Source organism: Podarcis bocagei (assembly GCF_964188305.1).
Source record: "Podarcis bocagei genome assembly, chromosome: 3".
Taxonomy (NCBI): Eukaryota; Metazoa; Chordata; class Lepidosauria; order Squamata; family Lacertidae; genus Podarcis; species Podarcis bocagei.
In genome coordinates, this window is record NC_138127.1 from 47,185,957 (window position 1) to 47,199,836 (window position 13,880).

Consider the following 13,880-nt stretch of genomic DNA (forward strand, 5'->3'; position numbering starts at 1 on the left):
GCAAATAGTCAACAGCAATATTTATTTGAATCATGCATTTCAAATATGCACACAGTTCCTGTGTTTTCTTTACAAACTTTTACAGTATTCAAGTAAATTAATGGTCTCTTACTCAAAACCAAGCAAACACCACTGGTGCCAATTATTGAGATCTTATAAGGCCGCACCACTGAATCAAATTGAGAAAGGGATAATTTTGAGGAAGCTATTCCTTATTATCAACACATTAGCCCTATTCAGTGATGTTCCCATCATGAAATTAGCAATCATGTAAGAGGAAGTGGGGCTCTGTCCACTGGTCCTGTCTTTGTGTCTTCACCTCCAACCTCTCCCTCATTGTAAACACATTGGGGGCAAGATTGCAAAGGGAAAGCCCATCAAGCACATGCAAGCTCTGTACATAAGGGTCGCAGTTGATGGGGAAAAGTTACATGTGTTAGGTGCGACAGATGCTCCCTCTGCAGATATCCTCAATGTGTTGACGTAAGGCTGCCGAGAATGTGAATGTGCAGGGGAGAGGCCAAAAGCCACATCACGCATCAACTCTTCACACAACAGCTAATCCCGTTACAGGAAAACAAATGAACAGGATACTGTTTCGTAAATATATTATCATCTACATATAACCAAATTAATTTACATTTTGTTTCTATGGTACTATTCTCTTCCTTTTTTTGACATGTTTATGTGTCTGCTTTAAATTCTGCAGCCCAGACTAGAAAGTTGTTATAAAAACCAGTAAAACATACTCCTGCTGATAAAATATTTTACACAAACAAATTCAAGATGCTTGGCTACTGAAGTAGATTAATGAAAAACAGCTCTAAAAGCCGTTGCTTTATAGCACAGTATTGAGGTCTACAAAACCAGTGGCAGAGCTTTTCTCAAGAAGCTCTACACCATGGCTAAATATGAATTGCTGGTTTTGCAGGTGATACCTACATCAGCTCCTTAGTTCTAATAAGCGTCTGCTTCATACTTGGCTTCAAAACGCGACAGCCAACCTGAAACAAAACACATTTTAAATGCTATTTTTAGAAAAGATTGAAGAGGAAAATACGAGTTGATTAACACTTTTCTCCAATCTTAATGAACAGGCCAAGCAAGAAACTTCAATGTAGAGCGAGTGAGAATGTCAAACATAGGCCTACAATAAACCACCAATTTGTTAGGAAATGACTTATCTGTTTTAAAAGAAGCATTTTGATATGAAATATGTTGGGCTTCCCTATATTAGATGAAAATATGCACTAAATATTTTAGCAAAATAAATAAAATGGTAATAGGACAGTCTGCCGCAATGAATGAATTATTTCATCACCTGCTCCTATGTCCAGTGTGAACAAATCAGCTGCTCTTCCTGACAAAGAGTTTCATGGGTTGCTTCACAACTTCCTTTCCCACTTTGAGTTTGTCATGTTCTAGTATTATGTGGCTAAACTCATTTTATATGGGTTTTTAATTGTTCTTAGCCATTGTGTCTATGTTGGTATATTTTGCTAATGCTTTTATAACTGGTTTTGCTAATTTTGGATGTAACTGTTGTATTTTTAATGTCTCTGTAAATATGAGCAGTATACATATGCAATTATTGTTGTTCAGTTATTTATTTAATTCAGAATGCATCTGTAAATCTCCCACCAGCTTCTGAATAACTGAAACTACTGAATGGCAGTTTATTTTTTAACTCATTTAAAAAACTCATTCTGAATTCAATAAGGGTCAAAAGAAAGTATCACAAGAAAATAAACTTAGGATCACAACTGTACAGCTACTGTGTGGCATCCTCTCTGTAAGACAACAGAAGAATTCAAGCCATCCCTGTACTTTGAAAGTAAGCCCCCTTCTACTGGCCCCTAATGCAGAAGATGGAAAGCACTGCCAGCACTGGGCAAGGATGGGAAAGACGTTCAGCTAGTGCAGAGGCAACCCTCTCCCAATCCTTAATTCATGGGTAAATGATCATAATGGGAACATGGGAGCCTCCTTCAGGAAGTCCACTCTCAAGTTTCCTCCACTAGCTTTAAAACCATGCTTAATGCTTTTGTAGCAGCATTAACCTTTCAAATTTGGTTACATCTCTTAGTATGTTTTAGATCTCTTCAATGCTGCTGATCTTTTTTATGCTGTACTACAGTTTCACCTGTTATGATTGTTACTGTTTTCTTTTAATATAAACTGTAAGCTGTAAGTGTATTTTAACTGACTTTATATGTTCTTGTGTAGGTTGCCCTAGCAATTTTAATGAAGAGCTGTACAAAGATATCTATAATTAATAAAATGACAAACTATTTAGCATTTGATTCCCCCCCTTAATTGAGATAATAACATTGGACACTATTAGACTTCATTCTATATCACTAGTATTCATGCCATATATAAATGACAGAAGCCATTAACAAAAAAAAAACCCAGATACATACCACTGGGGTATCTGGACTGGAAAATGGAGAAGTACCATAGGATCTGTTCTCTTTATCAAAGGAATCATCATTGTTCTGTGATGCAAATTTCTCTTTAAGAGCTTCTGCTATTAAAGCTGCTGGATCCCACTGTGATGAAATTCTTTTTTTTGTTTTGGGTAGAGGTGTACCTCCTGGTGATCTGGAAAGAGCGCCAAAATGTTTACAATCTTCAGTCAAAGATGCTGCTTCTCCTACATAGTAAATGCATGCAGTTCTACTTGCCACCCTCTTCAGTTCTGTGACCCTCCGCAGATAGGCTTTTTTATTCCAGGGAGGCTTCTGACAATACAACCAGGAAAGAAAAAACTTTCATGTATTCCCTCTATCCCCTTCAACCACCAAAGCCTTCACAAATCTGCTTCAGAGGATTGAGAATAGCATGGGAAGTGGCACAAGGAGATGTGTATCTGCGAAAGTTGTTTTCTTCCCTGTTTGATAGACAGGATCAAAGCGCTGGATCAAAGTGCTTTCTGTAAGCAAAGGGTCACTTTGAAATGAATCAATGCATTCTCATGCAAAGTAAATTCTGGGTATCTTGCTGTACACTTGACACTATGTGCACCTGGCCTAGTATTGGGGAAGAGAGTTAAAGAACTCATTGAGTCCACTGTAGATCCTTTCCCATGAGTTCAGATGCATGTGAGAGAGCATGAAGGAGGCACTTGAACTTTCATATAAAACTGGTAACCAATTATTCAACTATGTCTGGGGAGCTGACTCCAAGACATATTGAACTACCTGACAAGTAGGCACCTTCACAACAGCACAACCTCGTGCAAATTTGTGATGTGCTGATGCGTTCAGGTATCAAATGCATGCATTTGCTATCATGCACCTCATTCTTGATTTCAGTTCATTTTCAGATCCAAGAAAAGACTCCTTAGGGAAAAAAGGAAGCTAACCTGTTACGGCTATTATTAGAATTCAACAAATTGTAGAACATATACTTTTAGCTTTTGATTTTATTGATCTTCATTTTCAAAAAAGCTGTTTTTAACATTGATTTTTATTGGCCATCTTGATGTGATTTTTATCATCTTTGTAAACCGCTTTGAGGTTGTACAGCTGTACCTTGGTTTTTAAATGCCTTGGTACTTGTATGTTTTGGTTCCCAAATGCTGAAAACTTGGAAGTAAGTGTTCTGATTTTTGAACGTTTTTTAGAAGCTGAATGTCCGACGCAGCTTCCGCTTGAGGGTAGGAAGCCCCTGGAGCCAATCGGAAGCTGCACCTTGGTTTCTGAACGTTTTGGAAGTCAAACAGACTTCCGGAATGGATTACCTTTGAGAACCAAGGTGCGACTGTATTTAGAGTTACATACATTATATAGCAAAAATGATTTGTAGCAGCTATAATCAACTATCAGGAGAGGTTTCAATGCCATGTCCTCTGTCACCCACTCAGCAGAACAAGGAAATGAAGGAAGGTTATGAGCACCAACTTAGATTTTCAGGGGAAATAATTTTGCTAGTTCAGTGTGAGTTCTCTGCACAATTTATGTATTCACTCATCAGTCCAAGTGCATTCAAGCAGGAGTGGGCGCTGACAGCAGCTAGGCACCTGTGCATATAACACCAGTTTCAGGCACTCTTAAATAATTTCTCAGAGGGAAGATGTTGACCGTATTTTATATTCATTATTTTATCTTCAAACGCATATTCTGCTCAACATACCTCTCAACTGCTCTTAGTTTGATCTTATTTATATCCTTCAGAACATCCATCATAGTGGGAAGAGCTTCTTCCTTCTGCCAACCTGTACTATCTGTAGTATTTCTTATCTTACTTGAAGCCCGACGTTGTTTAATAAGCTCAATGGCTGAATTACGGGAATCAAAATTAGATAGCGGTACAGCTGGACATGGTGGTGCTGGTGGCGGTGGAGGAACAGTGATGTGAGAACTTGGGACTGGTGTCGAAGTCACTCCTGGCTGTGGGAGAGCATTAAAGGCCATGTTTGAGGAATTCACAATGCCTGAACCTATTAAACAATTAAAGAGATGATATTAGGGAACTTTAATGTTGATATGACAATGACATGAAGGTCCTTTGATGCACTTTTAACACTACCTGCAAAGTCTAGCAAGAGTTGTCTTCCATGAAACAACAGAAGACACCAAGGAACAAAATCATACTACCTTGAAAGGTTCTTTTAAAAAGATTATTCAACAGACAAATCATTATACTACACTGGTTCTGGCAGATTTCAGACTTGGACCAGGGAGACTTGGATTTAGATCACTGTTCAGCCATGACAACTACTGAGTGACTCTGTCTTAACCTAGGTTTCCTCAGAAATATTGCAAAATGTAATATTATAAATACTGCTATGAATTCCATGGAGAAAGAATTGGATAAAAATATGGTAAATAAACTATACTGGACAACCTCCCACCACTGAAGTCACTTACAGTCCTTCTTTAGTTTAAGATTTCAGACATCACTATTACACCTTTTCAAGCACATTACTATAGTTATAAGGGATAAAAGAAAATGTTTACAAATTTATTTGTTAAAGTATTTATAATCCTCATTTCTAAAAGGCTGAATCCTGAAGAATATAGTAACATTTTCAGCTGGTGTGGTACAATGGTAAAATATGGGCAATGCACAGAGCCCCAATTTTTATTTACATAATTAATGAATATTTTACAACAGACAACAGCCATTACTCCCCCTTTTTTGTTTGAACAGTAGACCTCTATACTATTTCACAATTGCTTTTGATCTTTCCCTCAATCTGAGAAGAAGTTTACCAGGCAGCATTGCAGGGGGGTGGGGAAGAATGCTGTTCCCTCCTAGGAATATACAGAAATAATTGCAAGTTCTTTGGATTCAGGCAAAATTCCCAATAACTCTCCTATCTAGTGTGTTGACTAGACTTCTATTTCTAATATATGTTATTTCATTTTCTCTTGCCTACACTACATATCTCATTTTTAAACATATGCACACTGTGTGCAGGATAATGAACTATCAAGACAGTTTTCTATATAAATGTTGCTATGAGATGGCAGTGTGACTGGACATTATGAAGAGCAGGAGCCATGCATGGACACATGTATCAGGAATCACAAAGACAGGCTTACATGGTTGATCATTTCCTGATCTAGGCCCTGCCACAATTGCTGCAATCTGTGCACGAAGATGAGCTAATTCATTCTCAAGAGCAGAAATTTTATTGAATGCATCTTCTTTCACAACAGTTAATTTTTGCATACTTCCTTCTGTAGCAACCGGCACAACTCCTCTCCATTCATCAAATCTAGAAAATACCAATGTATAGATTTATAAGTGAATAGAGGAAACACTGAAAAAACCAAAATTATTACTGTAAAGAGATATACAAACATATTCATCTGACCATGACAGAACTCAACATTAGGTGCTCTGCAGCACAATTCTATATATGTCTGTGTTTTATGGTCATTTCTCTCAGGTGCAGAAGGGTGCAGTTGTACTCACATCCTGCTTGTTCACTTCTCATAAGCATCTGGTTGGCCACTGAAGGAACTGGATGCTGGACTAGGTGGGCCACTGGCCGGATTCAGCAGGTTCATCTTATATTCTTATGCAAAGTCAGAAGTCTACTTGTACAAAGTGCTTCTATTACATATCGGGCAATCTTCTTCTCTCAATAAAATCCCCCATGCCACTGTTCGGGGGGGGGGGGGCTCCTGACATTCAAGAGAGGCATTTCTTGGTGGGTGGGCAGAAGGAAAGGGAATGAGAAAACCATCATCCTCATCTTCCCTCACTCTCCATTCTCAGGATAAAACCCATTACTGAGAAATATAAATGTGACTGCAAAAGCTTGGATGATTTTCTTATAAAAAATCAAATGCTGATTGTTATTGTCTCTCAAGTAAGGAAAGCAGTAACTAAGAAACACTGAGACAATTCCATTATAAAACATACATTTATTCTAAAGACATGTCAGTTTTACTTACCTAAACCTAGCGTATGGTTCTCTTTCATTTTCTGCCATCCACAAAACATCAGCAAGAGATGGTGTAACAGAGCTACTAGAAATACTTTGCTCAGATGTCAAAGAATTAAAACTCTGGATTACCTAAGGCAACAGGGAAGAAATATTATTAAGAGTCTATAAATGTATATCAGTATTTTTTAAAATAAAAATATCAAGGATCCACTAGTATTTTAATGAATTATTTCTCTGTTTAGTGAGTGGTGCAGGAGGCACCATGTTGTTGTCCTGTCCGATATCCTATCAGCTATTTGCCAAGCAGAATAACCTTTTGAGAGCAAGAACAGGCAAATCAGCCACCAATTAAGCCGCTGTGGGTTGCCTGCCTCTGTGTGTCAATATGTGATGGGCAGAGGCTCACCGCATGGATCAAACCACAAGGGCAAAGAAAAGTGAGACATGGTGAGTATCACCTGATCTGCATGGCAAGCCACTGCACACAAATGGCACGAAGCAGCCTCCAACATGACAACTCTTTATTGCTCTCTTTGGTAGCAATGCCATACTTCCAACCACTTTTTTACTCCTTGTCTTTATCTTTGAAAATTCTAATCATTCATTTAAGATGAGGTAAACTAGAACTATCAACAGCAGGGTTGTACACATTGTTTCAAGAGGTTTGAAGGCACTACCACCATAACTCTTCAGAATGTCCCCAAAGCCAACACTTAAGTGGGAGAGAGCACAATTCTCTCAATTCGTTTTTCAGGAGCACAGTTACAGCACCATCTTTTAGCTGAATTGCAATGGCTAGCAGATAGTATTCAGTACTTTTTTCCCAAAGTACTACAGCATAGATAATCTAATTGTCTCCAAAATCATTTGGCTTTGGACTATCAAATACTTCTTTTTCATATTCATAGCATAGAAATATTTCAGATTTTCCCGTCCCTTTATCAATTTTCCTCCTTAATTCTCAGTGCTGGATAATAATCATTTCTACCATAACACAAAATACATTTCTATTACCAATTTCCAAATCCTAATTCCAGTAGAATTCATTTAGGGATGCCTGCTGTTTGTTCCCTACATTATTATGCCTCACAGAACATGATTTTAAATAATGTATTAAAATTGTATTAATCTTACACTTTGCAATAACCCCTATACCTGAAACTGAGGCCTTGGACAAGGAGTTAATGAAAGATACTTCCCCAGTCTGCGAACGAAACTTCGGGTAGATCCATACTTTTTTCTTTCCCATGCCCAGGACACCTAAGAATCAAGCAATCCTCTTCAAGTTAAATGGGAATATTTTTAAAACAGCTGTCAACCAATAAAATAACTTTTGTTGCTTTGTCATCTATATTTTAGCCAATAAAATGTATGTGCACATTACCGAAACCTTAAGATAGATGTATTCTGCAGCAATTAAAAAAGTGTAGGCTGGTTTTCAACTTAGTAGCAGACACAAACACTTACTGTTTGAGCAAATAAAAGTGATTATTACTGTGCAGGATTTGAATGTAAACACCGATCATCAAGTTTAATCATACTTTTAGTAAAAAAAAAGGGGGGGTTTCCCCAGGAATGCTTCAGTTGGAAACTGTTTCCATAAATTGATTGGCATCTGATTCAGCATGTTTATTTTACCTGCTACATTAATTTATGTATTGTATCTCTCAAAAGGCTATGGCTGGATGGTTGCTTGGGAACCTGTTGAAGCTAAATTCTTTAAAGACAGAGGTCCTCTGGTTGGGTTGAGACGACATGGGGTTGGGGGGTAAACTCCCATCCCTTCCTGGGGCGAAATAAGACAGCACCTTCTGTCAAGAGTCTGGGTGTAACCCTCGTTGCCTCCGTCTCTATGGAGGCGCAGATTACAGCTACAGAAAAGGCAGCATTTTTCCATCTCCGCAATGTTAAGCAGTTGGTTCTTTATCTTTCTCATCCTGATCTAACCACTGTGATCCATGCGATGATCACCTCCAGGCTTGATTACTGTAATTCGCTCCATGCGGGGCTGCCCATGAAGCTGACCCAGAAACTCCAGCGGGTGCAGAATGCCACAGCGAGACTACTTACGGGGTCTTCGCCATGGGACCACATCCAGCCAGTGCTATATCAGCTGCACTGGCTCCCGGTGGAGTACAGGGTCAGGTTTAAGGTGCTGGTTCTAACCTTTAAAGCCCTATACGACCTGGGACCCTCGTACCTACGGGACTGCCTCTCCTGGTATGCCTCACGGAGGACCTTACGGTCTGCAAACAATAACATCTTGGAGGTCCCGGGCCTCAAGGAGGTTAGACTGGCCTCGACCAGAGCCAGGGCCTTTTCAGCCCTGCCCCAGTCTGGTGGAACACTCTGTCGCAAGGGCCCAGCGGGACCTGACAGGCCCCACAGGGCCTTCAAGACGGAGCTGTTCCGCCAGGCCTTTGGTTGGGGCTCAGTCTGACCCCTCTCCTTTTACAAGACCCTGCATGTAAGTGGCCTCTCTAACTCTTCTCACCAGCTCATACAAATAGCTGAGCCTGGTGAGCACTTAAAGTTCCCAACCCCTATAGTTATAATTTGCAGGTAGCAATCCGATCTTATTTTGATTTTAATCCAATTTTAAGCTGTATTTCAGTCGATTGCTGAATTTTATGTCTTAATGTATTATATATTTTGATGCTAGCCACCCTGAGCCCGGTTCTGGCCGGGGAGGGTGGGATATAAATAATTTATTATTATTATTTCAGTAGTCAAAAAGTACTTGAAGTGAAATAATGGGATTGGGGGTGGAGAGATTCAATAAAGCACACTGACAGTGCAATCCTGTGAATGTCTACTCAAAGGAGGCTGTACCAAGTTCAAGGAGGTTTCTCAGGTAAGTAACACCTAGACTACTGAAATGCACTCTACATTGGGAATCCCTTAAAGACATCCAGAGATGTCTTTGAACCAGCTAGTGGCAAATTCTGCCACTGGAGTATTGATCTGCACTGTCCTAACACCTATTCTGCATGATCTGTATTGGATGCCTATATGTTAGCAGGCACAGTTAAGGTGTCAGTGTTGACTTTTAAAGCTTCAAATGACCTGCAACCCTGTTATACTTCCTCCCATACCAACCAGCTACAGTGATGGGGGATAGGAACTTGTCTGTTGCAGCGTAGCACCATGAGTATAGAATTCTCTTCTCCTGAAGGCACAGATAGCAACATCCTTGCTGGGAGTCAACAGCCAAATTAAAATACGCTTGTTTTCCTGGGCCTTTGGTTTTACTCTGCACCAGCATGTTTGACTGATGGTTGTTTTTATTAGCAATTTAAGTTTATTGCTGTTTTATGTTATATGAGGCTGTGTTACATTATGTGGGAAACCACCCTGTGTTAACCGTGTGTGATGAAGGACAGTCTAGAAATTTCATTAACAAGAATAAATAGCACATGAAGTTATTAAAAGGCACAGTGTAGAACTGTAGAAGTTACAAAGAGATAACTGCTTGTGAAAAAGCATATATTTGCTAAATTTTATTACATAATCTGTCCTGTGTTACATATACTGCAACTTATGTTCATTGCTTATACTTTATTTTAAACATTTTTATGTATGACACCAATAACTTTGGTTACAGGGTGGAATAGAAATATCATTAATCATCATCATGTATGGAAGACTCCCAAGATAGAAAGAAAGAAAAAAAGTGAAGGAAAAGGACACTGGAGAACTTTTCTGATAGCACAGAAATGTGAAGATAGCCATGCAGTGAAATTGCTATGGAAGAAGCCAACACTTACACACTTCATAAGCACTATTAAGGATAAAAGAAAAATGTTGATGATCTTACTGCATAGCGTCCTGAGATGGCACATAACTGTTGGAAGTGTGCTCTTGAAGAGGTGTTTGAAGGAAGATGGGATACAATCATAAGAGCAAAGGCATTAAGACAAACTTCACACCTCTGTATAAGCTGTAAAAAGAAAAATGTAATAAAAAGGCAATCTTTGCAAATCCAAGAATCTATAATCAACCCAAACATTCTAGATTCTCAGTCAGCAGGTAGGGAAGCAAACAGAAAAAGCTAACTCTTCTTCAGAAAGAAGGCAGGATCAGGAGGGGGAAACTTCATGCCATCCCTGGGAAGGAGGAACCTTCCAGCTCTACCTTCTAGAAAAAAGCATGGTAGTCATGGTGGCTGTGCTCTGCCTTCACAATCAGAGGCTCTATTTTACTGAATACCCCTCTGCTATTTGGTGCACTACCCTCCTGAATGAGAACAGAAAGTTGGACTCACTTTGTTCTTCAGGTCAGCAGGGAGTGGAACAGAGAGGTAAATTCATATTATATAGATCAATCAGATTATAGAGGGTGGTTTATGCCTCTCTTCCGTGGTATTTATTATAGCCTTTTTTTTGTTAAGGACATTGTTGGACTCCTAATTCTTGTCCCTTATGATGTTCTCCTTTACCACTACTATGTTATTGGTGATAAATGCAGTTCTAGGCACTTTCAGTGCTAAAATCAAGTCTGAAACTGCAAGACTCCTCCTCTCCAGGAAGGACATACAAGTTTCTCTCTCAATCATTCAGCCGTCTTCCTGCTCTACTCCTCCACACTCACCAGAAGAACACTTGATGGTAAATCCAACATTCCAATTTCTTTCCAAGTTGAAACTACCATAACTGCAGCTCCCAGCAAGTAATAAAATGACAGGAGTAACCCACCTACTTTTGCTAGAACAAAATTACTAATGAACCAGACATGATTATGTCTGTAATCTGCCACTTTCAATAACATCAAGGCAGATATAACTATATAAATGCTAGAATTCAAATGTTAGGCTAGTATGGTGTAGGGCTGCATTTAACCTACCTTTAAATGAAATGTGCATACTCAGGTTCTTATGGTGCTGAGGAGAAAGCACTCACTTCTGCTTTCATTATCAAATACTACCTAGCACGAGAGCAATTGTTTTTATGGAAGATACTACTATCAAGTATGAGGCATATCAACAAGATATCTAGCATCTAAGATCAATGCAACTGTGCCGACAGTTGCCATTCTCCTCAACTCCAAAGGAAAACTCTCATCCTCTCATCATGTTCCCTAGACGCTGATGGTAAGCATACATAATGGAGTCATGGAACACTGTGAAAATTGTATAGCTCTAACTCTGTTTTAATACAAAACTTCCATAAAACATCCCCACTCCTGAGCTTGCCAATAATATTTGCTTACCAATTCTGGTGGCACGCCATAATATTCCAGCAGTTGTCTTAAGAGATTCAGTACAAGAGACATAGTACAAAGCACTTGAATTAACTCAAGTGCCAGTTAAAAATTACTGTTGCACATGCCAGAGGGGCTCAGCAAATATTTGCTACAGCTGCAAAGAGAAGAGTTTATTTCATAATTAGGCTAAAACTACAAACTCAGTTTACTTATACATCCACATGAAATATTTATAAATGCACTGTAAAAGCACAATTAGTTAAAAGAGTAATAAGGAAGATTATAAATAATGATTATAAATAATAACTGAATCATTGAATTGTAGAGTACTTTCCCCAGACTTGAGCTCGATCTGTAGTATGCGTTTCCAGAAGCAGTATTAATATTCAAGAGGGACACACCTCTCACACACAACTAAAAAACATTGCCAAACTCCCCCCCCCCCCGCCCCTTAACTCAAGAGGCAGCACAACCACCATTTCACCAACACCTCAAACTGAGAATTGTAGAGTTGGAAGGGACTCCCAGGGTCGTCTAGTCCAACCCTCTGCAACGCAGCAACCTCAACCCGCGCTCCCCGATCCAATTCGAAACCAACCTGGACCCGGTTCAGCTTTGCAAATGTGCGAGCAGTTTTTCGGAGGGCCACGTTTCTACGAAAGAAAGGGACGGTCGTGCGTTTAGAGACTGAAGGAAACGACTTTTTGTAAACAAAGACCTGGAAATATGATTAAACCGTGATATAAAAATATTGAAAACAAAAAAAGGATTAGCTGAATGAGAAACTGTTCCCAGGACAAACTTTGCTTTTGCAGAGACCTCACCAATGCGACAGGAAGAAGGGAGAGCGGGCGAGAGGTCTCAAGCAGAGGAGCCCCTTTCCCTCGCTCGTTAATGGCAGCAGCTGAGGGGTCAGGAAGGGGAGTTTTACCATTCGGTGAGGGGGCTGTGGGTGGCGGGTTGCTTTTTTATTTTATTTTATTTTTGCATCCCCTCGTTTCTCTCTCGGCAGGCCCGCTTCCTATCGGCCGGGGAGGGAGCTAGCCCACAACACGCGTGGAGAGCCAACCCCGCCCCAACGGTCCTCTTCAGCCGTTGAGGGGCTGCTCTCCCAAACCGTCGGCTAAAGCAGGACGCTGAACGAAGCCCGCCCCGCAGCACGAGCGCCCCGCGCGGAGACCGAAGCAGCTCCCGGAGGGGAAACTCACCCGCCCCCGCGAGACTTCTCTCTCACAGACACCCGCGCGCGGACGCCGAAGCGAGAGATGAGCGGAAAGACGCCGAGCGCGAGACAAGGACTCAGCGCAATCAAACCTTGGCACTCCCTCTCTCGATTGGGTGAGCGGGAAGAGGCGTGGCTTCGCTCTGCAGCCAATCCCGCAGCGATAAGGCGCCGTTTCTGGTTTGCCGCGACGCGAGCCCAACCGTAGGAGAGACGCTTTCTGACCGCGGGGGATGATGGGAAGCGGCAGCGCGCTCTAATCGATCGGCGGCAGAATCCCCGGGGTGCTGTTGCGTCCGCTGTGTGCACAGAGGCAGTGTCTTATATATGTTAAACATACGTCAGCGAGGGGTTGTGGTTTTAGTTGCACTTCTAGCTGCTTTTATGGGAGATAGCACACAAGACAAAAGCTATAATCGCCTAATATTTCATCAAGTACCTATTGAAGCCAATGAAAACTTAACAACCGTTGCCATCCCTACCATTATTATATTTATTTATTTGTATCCCGCCTTTCCCTTTGACAGCGAATCAAGGCGGCTTAGGTGAGCCAATTGCCACACAAAGCTGCCATGGCAGCCCCTCAGCCATTCCTCTAGAGGTCCACTAGCCTATTGGAGAACGAAGTTGTGTGCCACAAATCTTTTGTGCACCACCCTAAGCTAACAGGACTATCAAAGCTCCACTCAGGTGCATTGGAGGATGCTATCCCATCACCAGAGCTGAAGATTCAAGTTCCGCTTCTCTACATGCTCAGGAAGCTAAACCCTAGGGAATAGTGTATACTACAAATCAATTGTTTCCTGGTGGGCTATGCAAATATCTAAAACAGGAGTGCAATTATGAACATGCTAATGAACAGTATTACTAGATTTCACCTTCCTAAATTTAATTTTTGTGCAAAGGAAAATTCCAGGTTTCAACTTGCTTTATTTTCAAATTTAGTCTTGATTATTGCTATAAATCCCCTTCCCACAGTACGAGCCTGCTTAAAGTGTATGAGCTCCCACCACTAAACACTCTGTTGCCTGTTGTAAAGATGCCAGGTGT

The 13,880-nt window shown here is 40.6% G+C and overlaps 1 protein-coding gene across 4 annotated transcripts; it reads right to left on the bottom strand.

Annotated features, from left to right (window-relative positions):
* Positions 1-5: 5 nt before the first annotated feature.
* Positions 6-12,949, bottom strand: MTFR2 (mitochondrial fission regulator 2). 4 transcript variants are annotated; one of them, XM_081187898.1, is made up of 10 exons: positions 12,433-12,753; positions 12,207-12,326; positions 11,615-11,762; positions 10,224-10,346; positions 7,562-7,666; positions 6,414-6,535; positions 5,553-5,728; positions 4,138-4,444; positions 2,424-2,604; positions 6-1,004 (listed from the first exon to the last, which is right to left on the bottom strand). In XM_081187898.1, exons 3-10 carry the CDS (start codon positions 11,675-11,677, stop codon positions 939-941), a joined length of 1,143 nt encoding a protein of 380 aa, XP_081044024.1. In that variant the 5' UTR covers positions 11,678-11,762; positions 12,207-12,326; positions 12,433-12,753; the 3' UTR covers positions 6-938. The 4 variants fall into 4 exon arrangements, with proteins under 4 accessions (XP_081044024.1, XP_081044027.1, XP_081044026.1 ...); XM_081187901.1 differs by lacking the exons at positions 12,207-12,326; positions 12,433-12,753 and adding an exon at positions 12,817-12,949; XM_081187900.1 differs by lacking the exon at positions 12,207-12,326 and having other exon boundaries at positions 12,540-12,753.
* Between the last annotated feature and the right edge of the window lie 931 nt (positions 12,950-13,880).

Coding starts and splice junctions, on each gene's coding strand:
- MTFR2 (XM_081187901.1), bottom strand. CDS start 11,677: ATGTCTCTTGTACTGAATCTCTTAAGACAACTGCTGGAATATTATGGC. Junction 5,729..6,413: donor GAACCATACGCTAGGTTTAG/GTAAGTAAAACT, acceptor GGTATTTTCTAG/ATTTGATGAATGGAGAGGAG. Junction 1,005..2,423: donor CCAGTCCAGATACCCCAGTG/GTATGTATCTGG, acceptor GTTTTGTTTCAG/GTTGGCTGTCGCGTTTTGAA.